Source organism: Neolamprologus multifasciatus, chromosome 18 (assembly GCF_963576455.1).
Source record: "Neolamprologus multifasciatus chromosome 18, fNeoMul1.2, whole genome shotgun sequence".
Lineage (NCBI taxonomy): Eukaryota > Metazoa > Chordata > Actinopteri > Cichliformes > Cichlidae > Neolamprologus > Neolamprologus multifasciatus.
Window position 1 is genome coordinate 23,110,081 of NC_140456.1, and position 10,976 is coordinate 23,121,056.

General features: G+C 38.5%; 1 protein-coding gene across 1 annotated transcript; it reads right to left on the reverse strand.

Moving 5' to 3' along the window:
- Positions 1–1,169: 1,169 nt before the first annotated feature.
- On the reverse strand, positions 1,170–7,088 carry metap1d (methionyl aminopeptidase type 1D (mitochondrial)). Its single transcript, XM_085141331.1, has 10 exons — positions 6,983–7,088; positions 5,846–6,003; positions 5,161–5,310; positions 4,933–5,081; positions 4,741–4,783; positions 4,469–4,632; positions 4,288–4,385; positions 4,037–4,084; positions 3,873–3,951; positions 1,170–3,579 (listed from the first exon to the last, which is right to left on the reverse strand). Exons 1-10 carry the CDS (start codon positions 7,020–7,022, stop codon positions 3,489–3,491), a joined length of 1,020 nt encoding a protein of 339 aa, XP_084997457.1. The 5' UTR covers positions 7,023–7,088; the 3' UTR covers positions 1,170–3,488.
- Between the last annotated feature and the right edge of the window lie 3,888 nt (positions 7,089–10,976).

Sequence of the window (10,976 nt, forward strand, 5' to 3'; positions counted from 1 at the left end):
TCTTTGCTGTGTTGTCTGTTATTTGTAGATGCAACTCAGATTCATCCCTTAAGTTAGCTGTCTATGCTTGAGTTATGCAAAAGGGCAGCAATACGTCAGTAAACAAATAAAATCAAAACTTGAAAATCTTCAAAAAGTCTGGAGAACTGCTTCTCAAGATCAAGTCTGGCTCCTTTGAAGCAAATATAAAGAAATGAGGGCTGGCTGAAGACTTTTGCACAGTAGTTTAGGTAACATGTGTGGATGACTTCTAGCTCAAGGGGTGACAATCTCATTTTTATGTTTGCTAGGTCACTTTCATTATACTGAAGTATTCTGGCAGCTGTAGGAGGAACTGCCTTTGGTACATTTGTAATTTTGGGATCTAACTGTGATCCAACTAGTAAGTTTGACTTTACTAGGACTGTAGTTTTGACCAAATACGTACAATCTTAGGGACAGACTGGGCTTGTGTACTCCCAATAGCCAAACGTTAGCATGCTAACAAATGGAAATAATAAACATTGCCAATAAATACCTGCTGGCAAATTCCCAGCTAAACCACATTAAAATAATTTAAAGTTGTTTTTTCCTCATTGCAACCTCAGTCTGAAGAAGCTGAGTTTATTCCATCGATGTCATCATGTAGTTACATGTCCTGTACAGTGAATGTTCATGTAACGAGCAACAAACTCAGCTCTTTTTGTTTTGCCTTTAGGTGTTCTGACTAAGTCCCTACTGAGACTCTTAGTCAGAAAGATTCAATAAACGCCATCTGTGCATAAGTGAGTGAGACAGATCTGCCTCCACAAGTCTCAAAAGGATAGATCATTGTGTTAACATCATAAATTCAGAGGGCACCAAGGAAACCAAGAATTTCTGCAGTGATCCTCACAGGTACATGTGATATATCGCAGGCTGGCTGTCTCACACAGACACACACACATACATTAATGCTGGTATGCACAGACAGAATGTGAGAAAGTCTGAGAAACATAACACGTTAATCTACTTCCACAGTTATGACAGAACAACTTTGTGCAATAGGCAGTAAATATCATGATGTAGAATAAGGAATGCAGATGTCATATGAGCATCAGATGTGCCTTTAACTTCAGCATTAGTGTGTCTGCAGGGGAAAAAAGCGCATCTAATTGCACAGTGCAGACCCAGCACACGAAATGTCAGAATTCAGCAACCACCCATCCAGAAACCAAGACTGTATGTACTCTTGGAGAAAACTAAACAAAAGATTCAGGCATCTCTCTACAAACATGTATTTTCAAATTTAAACATATTTGATACTTTGGCTTTAAATCCCAGAAATGGGAAGTGTTGCAACAGGTCTTGTCAAATACTTTAATTGCAGAGAATACTTTCTGCATGCATAACTCACGTGCTACACACCAAATCTAGTTGAGACAAGATTAATGTTGCTTTATTGCACAAAAAACAGTCTTTACCCACATAGACAGATAACAAACTTTGGCATCCTATTGACAAAAGTCCACCTCTTGCATTATAAGAACTATAATCATATCAAGAGTTTCACAAACGGTCACATGATGATGTGGCAAAAAGCAAACAAGTTCTCCTGTAACCCTTCTCTAGATCTCAGGTGTAGCATTGCCACACAAATACATGTACACAGTTTACTTGCACTTGTAAGTACAGATTTCACATCTTTAACAATAGAAAGTGTTTTGATTTTGTTGTTTTTTTAAGTAGTCAATGTTCCATTTGAAATGTAAAAGCAAGCAGGGATTTATTGGGAAAACTGCAGTTCACATAAGGAGATCAGGAATGAGTCCCAACTTGCAGGAAAAGAATGTGAAGAACAGAGTATTCGGATCCAGAGACCAACACCTCTGCCTGCCACTCCCTGTTCCTCCCTAAAACCTCTCCTCTTACTCACCTCTGCTTGCACTTGTATCTGATCCTTGCCCCCTGTCCCCTTTGCCTTCAAAGATTGTTTTCAGATTTGTGTCATGCTTTATAATAAATGAATCACTAAGAATTGTTTACCTCACTCTTGAACTGATTCACAGGCAGCTCACACACACACAGCTCGACACACCCTGCCCTAAAATCAGATGAATTGTTAGGAAGGAGAAAAAAAAAGCTACAGTAAACAGAACACCGCTTCACTTCTTTGAAAGCTTTCTTTGCCACGTTACATGTGATTTTTTTCTTTATTTTAAAAAATATACATCATAAAAATGATCATGATATAATCTCGTTATCATGTGTCACGCATCAATTAAAATGACATGAATCATTTCCTGGTTGGACATGTGCAGACTACACCTTTATTTGATTAATCCTTCCTGCCTCGCCCACAGGTGGCACTGGTATGGGCACACAGATAGACATGCACATCATACACTGGCAGGAAGTGAAAACACCCTCTGGCAGGCTTAAATCCAGTAGCTCTTCCCTTTTTTTCCCTCCCCGAAGCATCATCAGTTCAACACGCCGCCTCAATTACAGCAGCATTATGAGCTTTTACATTTTCAACAACGCATAATGTTCAAACACTCAAACATATGAAAAGACAGCTCTGCAATGTTGCTTTATTCTTCTCTGCTAAATGGACCTAAGGAGACAGAAGATGCAGACAGTGATGAGGAATTTGAAATGACGAACAAAAGGATTTTGCTATGCCTGGAATTTAAAGCCTCGAGCACAATTTTTTAACCTCTTGTTTGTCCAAATTCTCTCACTCACCATGTAAGTTGTTGAAGTGTGCAGTGAGCGAATCTGTTATATTTAGTGAACAAAGATGTTAAGAGTTTATGACCATATAACAAAAATATTTGTGTGTCAAGTGAAGTAAACCTCTGGCCCTGTGAATAGATGTGCCAAACTGATCTGACACATGAGAAACCAACGTCTGATGGTGTGTGCTGCCATCTGCTGGCCATACTCCAGAGAACGTCAGTCATCAACAAGCTCACTAAACCTTATCTAACTGATATATGTCATGCATGTGTTTCAAAAGTCTCACTAAATTGTTGTAAATGACTCTAATACAGAATAAAAAGGAATTTTGACACCTAATCACAATAAAAGGCTTTGAAACGGCATTTTGAGTACAATGAGAGCTCTTTTACAGAAAATATACAAAGAAGCTGAAATGTGGGGTTTGTGACATCATTAAGTCTGTGGAAAGTCTTCTTGAGAGAGCAGATACAGGTGTTGTAATGAGGACTGCATCATGCTCAAATTTAACCATGTTAAAAAGAAAAATAGATCAATGTTGTGATCCAGCAAACCAACGAGGTTGAAATACCTTAAAAATCCTCACTCATACACAAAACCGAGCTTCAATAAGATCCACTCAAACGCCATCTTAAATATATCGATACGTGTAGTTCTTTATATTTACTCGAGCCCTTTTTTTTACTTTACAAATAGAAACTGTGTAGATTAAAATACGTTCCGTTATTTCTTCCATTTGTCATCCCAAAAGGTAGTGTCGATTTTCAGCTGAGGCACTCTAGGGCTCATCAGTTTGATGCACTGCTCTCTTCTGGCAGTTTGGTGAGAATATCCACACCGTCCGCTGTGATAACCACTGTGTGCTCAAACTGAGCTGACCTGCAGGACAAAACAAACATGTAAGATCTTAAAAGAAGAGATCAACATTTAGAGGAATAGCTTTGATGTTTTTGGGTGCAGCTTATGGAAGTAGCAGACAATTATTTTAGTTTAGTGTAAAGATTGGAAAAGGTCTGGCTCTCCAGAGTTTAGAAATAGCAATACCAGCATCTAAATTTCTCAAATTAAAGTGCTAAATAAATAAATCTGCACAGAAATCAGAATAACTGACACCTGAACGTCGGGAAATAGCATGTAATTTTAAAAAAGGCCTTCATTTGTGCACTGTGTACCTTTTATCATCTACAGAAACTGCAGTCCACTTGTCCTTCAAGATTCTGAACTCTGCAGACCCCTCCATCAGTATAGGCTCTACAGATTAACAGATATTAGTAACCCTACACTCATAAACAGCATCGTCTTAATGTGCACACAGAGACTGTAAAGTGTAACTTACCTATTGTGAAAGCCATCCCTTCATCCATGGTCATGTCATTGTCGTTAGCTAAAATAAAGGAGAAGAATAGTGACGGCAAAGAAAAAGCATCAGGCTGAGAAGAGAAGACGTTTTAAGTTAAGGTAATTTAGTGAATCAAATTAGGGGAAACAACACAGGCAAACATCAAATAAAAAGTGAATTTGGATAAAACCAAAAGCGTGTTTTTGAATGAAGCCCACTATCTTATGACCTCACAGTCACAAACTCACCGTGGTGCCAAATCTCAGGATGGCAATGAAAATGGGAGCCTATTCCATGCCCAATGAAATACGGACACACTTGGAAGCCACTGGCATGAGCTATTTCACTGTAAACAGAAAAAAAAAATATATGAAGAAAGAAAGAAAAGTAGTACTATATGTGATATGCAGCTGACGAGTATGTGTGTACCTGATAGTATTTCCAATAACACAAAGCTGTGCACCTGGTTTGCAGGCATTGATGGCTTGATCTCTGCAACGCCTGGCGGTTTCCACCAGTCGCCTCCCAACCTCGTCAACCTGACCAATCAAGAAGGTTTCTGAGGTGTCACCATGGTAACCATCCAAATACACCTATCAGGAAGAGGCAGTGATAACTGATTAGATTACTGCCGGCCTGACTGATCACATGCACTATGGTATGTGAGTTTCTCTGGGTGATTATGAAAGGAGTGAACTTACAGTTACATCAATGTTGATGATATCTCCATCTTCAAGTGGCCGACTACAGGACATGTTAACAATGAGATCTTATTCAAAAGTGTAATACTGAAAGAATTATATTACCACCATTCATTTAAATGTTGTTTTTTACTAAATGTTAGAGAATAAAAGGAAGGAAAGTATTCTAAAGCAAATGAAACACCCATTTACCTGTCAGGTATGCCATGACAGACCACGTTGTTCACAGATGTACAGACTGATTTGGGGAAACCCCCGTATCTGAGAGGGGACGGGTATGCATTGTGCTTGATTGTCTCTTTGTGCACGATGAAGTCTATTTCTTCTGTTGTCATACCAACCTGAAAGGCACAAGTTGTTATCTTCGTGTTGTTTTCGACGGCATGAGAACAAAAACAGGGCATGCAGTAATATGCTTACTTTCAGACTGCGCCCAGCTAGGAGCAGCACGTGTCTGGCCAGCTGACATGCTCTAGTCAGGTCTTCGATCTGCTCTTTGTCTTTGATTTCTATGTAGTCTGGCCATTCTGGGACAAGTCCAGTCTGCACATAGTCAGGCTGCACAATATGCTACAGGAAGGGAGCAGAGGCAGGACAGGATGTTAAGGATGAGTCTGTTTTGTGAGTTCAATATAAAAGTTAAGTTATTTCTTAGAGACTGGAGTCCAAACCAAAAGAAATAATGAAACTCCTCAAATGACAGATGTTAAGAGTGTTTCTCATTCTGAGTACGTCGAATTCTCTTAATTCATTTTTACTGCACCTCTTGTACATTTTATCCAACATGTGTTTAATCCTAACTGAAAAACTCCAGTAGAATAATATAAAAAGCTCTCATAAGTTAGTAAGAGTTGACATACTTGACCATGAAAATAAAACTTATATTAACCTAACTAAACTAGTCCCAAGATCCCTCATCTCCACTGATGACCCTTAACCTACCTATATGCATATGTTAAACATTTCAGCTTTTACCTACAGTCTATTGCAACTGCTGATATTAAAAACACTGCTCTCAGCATGTTGAGCAGAATCATAAGAAAATATAAAATATTAGCTGTTGATTCAGCCAATAAGGGGGTCATTTTAGGCAGGGTACTTGTACCTTGGGTACTGCATAGGCGGGCCTGACAGTAGCTGGACGAACTACACTGTGAGAACGTTTCCACTTCCTCCAGAAGAAACGTCGATGCTGCTGACACAGCAAGGCTGTGGGGGGACTACAGCTGCCCAGACAAGCTCTGCGCAGAAAACTGGCCACTCCTAGAGAAAAGAAGAGTAACGCAATGATGAAGAGAGCCCTCTTAATTGAAAAAGGGTTCATTAAGTGCTAAGAAGTTTAGACTTTCAGCACATTTTCTTTAGTCTCCTCTTCAGCAATTATTAGAAACAATGTTTCTTTTATACTGCATCAGGCATGCAAAAAAACACTGATTTGAGTGGTTCTCAAACTTTCCCTGGCATGCAGACAACCCCAAAAACATCCCAAACACAACAAAAGCATCCGTTATGAATTTTATGAAGGAGGTCAGCATCATTTTGGATGTTCGGATGCAAGCTGAAATTCTCTGTAACTAGTAGTATCTCTTTGGTTACCTATGTGAACATTATGCATATACGGTGTTCAAGCACTGTGGTCCTGGTCTTGTCAGAAAAACAAAGCTTTTTCAGCTTTCTGTGTAGAAAAGATTTGGAAGCCACAAATAATGAGTGGCCACTTTAATAGGTACATCTGTGCTATCTCATGTATACCAACTGAGCCGTTTTAGCCTAAATAAGGATACGTTCATTGTTGTTTGTATTTTCAGTTCGCAGTTATGTTAAGTGTCTTATATGCTTATTTTACACTGGTCTTAATTCTACTGAGGGGTGTTTCAATAAAATCACCTTAAACACTGAATGGATAAAGCCATGTTTGAGAAGCTGCACGTTGCGTGGGCTTTGCGCCCACAATCCAAAGACGTGCGGGTTAAAGGGTAAATCTAATTTGGTTCGAGATGGTCGTAAATGTGTCACTGTTTTTTGGTTATCTCTGGCGGTCTGGAAATTTAGCAGCCTCTTAGAATTAATGTTATTCCCAGGCACTCAGATTAAAGTCTTCATTATTTAAGTGAAGTGGAACAAATGAAACTCGTTAACATGTTTAAAGCGGTCTTCATATGCTGAACTCGCTGATGCTGAAAGAATGAATAGTGTGTGTGCGTATTCTGGAAAATGAATGAGAAAGGCTTCAGCGCTGTACCTGACGATATTGCAAGTCCTGCTGAACAGCGCGCCGCCATGCTTTCCTTGCAGAGGTCACGTGGTTAAGGAGTCACGTGGTGCTTGGCTGTCGTTTTGTAAGCAAACGTTTTTATTTATTTATAGCACCCGCTATGAAACGTATTTCCCAAGTGCTGTTAAACAGAGCAAGGGGCTGTTAATAGAATTTTTTTCAAATATATTCTGGATACTCACATGATTTTACTGCACGCAGAAACAAAATTATTTCACTAAAAACAAATTTACCAGGGTCAAAATTATTAGCTCCCCTGATGCTAATATTCAATTCTGTTTGATATAGTTTTTAACATGATTTACAGTGGAATTGAAGTCGGGGCTTTGTGCAGGCCAGTCAACAACGTTCACTTTGGACTCCTGAAGGTACCAGGAGCTGCACATGTTTTGGTTCATTGTTGTGTTGAAAGACAATACGACAACCCAGAACCGGGTTTAACAATGACTGCTTGAAGTTTTCTTTCAAAATCTTCACATATCCGTGTTTCTTCATGATTAGTTCGACCCTGACAGGACTACCAGTTCCATATGAAATGAAGCATCTTCACAGGATAATACTCTCACCATGGTGTTTCAATATTTGGATGGTGTTCTTTGGCTTGTTCTCCTCTCCCTTTTTTTCTTCAAACATAAGCAGCATCTCTGTGGCAAAAGAGTTAAGTTTAGTTTAAGTAGAGTTTAAGTAGAGTTTAGTTTAATCTGACCAAAGGACGCGCTTCCAGTATCTTTCTCCAGCTTGTCCTTATTATACTTCAGTCTGGTTTTAAGCGTCTCTTCTGCAGAGCTTTTCTTGGTCTGAAACCTCTCAGTTCATTGCTGTGCAAGGTTCTGGTGATTGAAATCTTTGAGACTGCAATTCCAAACTTCATTAAGTCATGTAGTTGCAGCCTGGCAGTTTTTCTGTGTTCTATAGAAACATCTTTCTCCAGTTTTCTTTCCAGAGTCTTTGAAATGTTTCGATTGTTCTGCTGGCTTGTTCTGTACTGTGTGTTTTAACACAACTGCAATTCTTTGTTGTTTTTTACTTAATTTTACCTGATCTTTATACTATAACCCTAATAATTTAAAAAAAAAAAAAAAAAAAACTACAATTCACATGGAGACTAATAAAAACAAAAACTGAAACCAGAAAAATTATTGCGAAGACTAAGTTGCAATAAGTAAAAGCTTATTTTAGAAACCAACAAATGGAAAATCCATAAATATGCAGTTGTTTCATATTAATAGTAAAATCTCTTAACTCCTAATTACTAGTAAATTACAGTATTACAGTATTACAGGGGAGGTGCCAGTGAATCTGGCACCTCCCCTGTAATGTCACTAGAAGGTCAACCTCCAGAACCGTTCTCTCTGTCTGCTAGACTCTTTGATATTTATCATTGTTTAGTTTCACAGCGTCTGTTTTCCTTCCAGTGAGTTTCCTGTCTGGATTCAGTTTTCCTTTCCCAGTGGATTTTTGTATTCTTTAGATTTGCATCAGACAAAATAAAGTGTCACCTTTTGTTATTCAGTTTGTCTCAAAGTCTTTGTTCTTGTCCTCTTTGTGTAATTCTTGATGGTTGTTTTTACTTCATTTTAAGACCTGCTAAGGTCTTTAAATTATAACTTTAAAGATCATTTTTAGAAAGTACAATTAACAATGGACACTGCTAAAAACAAAAACTGAAACCAGAAAACTTAATGTGAAATCTAATTTTTAATAACAAAAAATATTATTACAAAAACAAATGGAAATCCATAAATATGCAGTTGTTTAATCTTAATAGTAAAATCTTTTCACTCCTTATTGTTGGTAAATTACAGTAGCCTGTGAATCTGGCACCTCCTCTATAATGTCACTAGAGGGCGCTCTGATTGTCTGTAGAGCGGATTGACAAGTGCGATGTTTGAGCTTGCAGAAATTGCTGTTGGAAATCTATACCTGATGGTGCTGCTGTGATTAAATATTTTTGTCCTTCAAAAAAATGTAGGTAAATATGGAAAATAAAGACTGAGTCTATGACCTCGTGTCCTGCAGGTAGGACAGTACTTCTTTTTTGGATGGATGGATGGATGGATGTATAAGACATGTATAAATTAGAAGAAAAGAGTGAAATTACAAAAACGGCTGTGTAAAATAGAAATACACAAACATGTCTGGAAGCATCTCCACACTTCACTGTCACACATGTGGTTTTACTGGTAAAGCTTTTCAGCTGGGTTTACTGGTAAGTGGCTTTACTGGTAAGTAGTGTTTGCAGTAAACCCAGCAGGAAATTAGAGTATCACGTGTAAAGGTGGTCAAATTCATTCATATGCTCATTTAAGCTGACGTGGTTCAAACACTGAACTCTGTGATTGTCTATGTAATCCTGCGATTGGAAAACAACTTGTGTGATTCCATTTCTTTTTATTTTATTGAAGGTAAGGTTAAAAGTCTCAGGACTTACTGTTTAGATCACTTTGAGACTCAAAAAAGCACACAGTGCACTTAGCAAAAAAGAAAAGAAGGTGTAGACAGATTTTCTCCACATTGTAAAGAAACCATATGGAAATGAAGAAGGAATATGATAGCATGCCAAGAGAGGAACTATGGTATTGTATGAGGAAGGCAGGAGTGGCAAAGAAGTATGTGAGGGTGGTGCAGGACATGTATGACAAAAAGACACAGGTGAGGTGTGCGGTAGGGGTGACAGATGGGTTCAAGCTGGGGTTGGTATTAATTCAGGGATCTGTTCTGAACACCTTCTGGTTTGCAATGGTGATGGACAGGCAAACAGATGAGGTCAGGAAAGAGTCTCTGCAGACGTTGATGTTTGCAGACGACACTGTGATTTGACAGGTGGACAGGTGTGTGCGAATGAGAGGGAGACAGGTATAACAGTGAAGCTACAAGGAATAGAGGTTGTTAAGAATAAATTTCTGGGGTCAACAATCCAAAGCAACAGACGGTACACTGAAGAAAAGAGTAAAGAAGACAGGGTGGAGCAGGTGGAGTCAGAGGTGGTTTGTGACAAAAGGATACCAGCAAAAGTGAAAGGGAAGGTTTACAAAAGGATAGTGAGATAAAGAATCTTCAATATGGAGCTACCAGACTGGATGAAAAGAGGAAGACCACAGAGAAGATTCAGGGTTTATGTGAAAGAGAAGCATATTAGGAATACAGTAAGATTTAGACAGGTGATCTGCTGTGGTGGCCACTAAAGGGAACAGCCAAAGGAAGAAAAAGACATTTCTGTATTTATTCCTAGTTTTTGTGTTTTTTCCAGTTAAGGTTAGTTACATGTCAGTTGTAGAGTGAGCTTAGTAGTTTATCTCAATCTTTAACTCAATCTTTCCTAGTTCTTTTTTTTAAATCTCTCCTCTCCCTGTGTAAGCGTGGATTTGCATTTCAGACAGACTATGGCAGTTTTGATGTTTCCTGTGGTTTGCCTACCTGTTTGGCCTGTTATGGATGTGTTAACATCTTCTGCTTTCGAGGCTTCTGCTAAAAAAGCCGCCTCTTTATCAGATGAAGATTTAAGTTGATAATAGGTAGATTTTGATAATACAAACCACAGACTCAGTGACTGACTCTGTAATGTAGCTGTGCCATTTAACAATAGGGTTAAACGTACAGTACTCTAGTTAACACCTCTACAGTATATAAGACCCTGCAGATGACATTTCTACAATTATCATAGCACAGACAGATAACGAAGCGCCTTGAGGCGACATTTGTTGTGATTTGGCGCTATATAAATAAAATTGAATTGAATTGAATTGAATTGAATAACATGCCATAATAGGACTGCTAGTGGCGATACTGTAGTAGGTAGCTGCCTTATCAGTGAAAACAAACACTGCTCATATCTCTCATAAGGACACCTCACCAAGGTCAGGGAGATAAACTCTTATCTACTTTTAAACAAACAAAAAGTAAAATAAAGTGTGTGTGTTTTTGGTTTTTAAGCATGAAAATAAATAATTGCTACGTCATC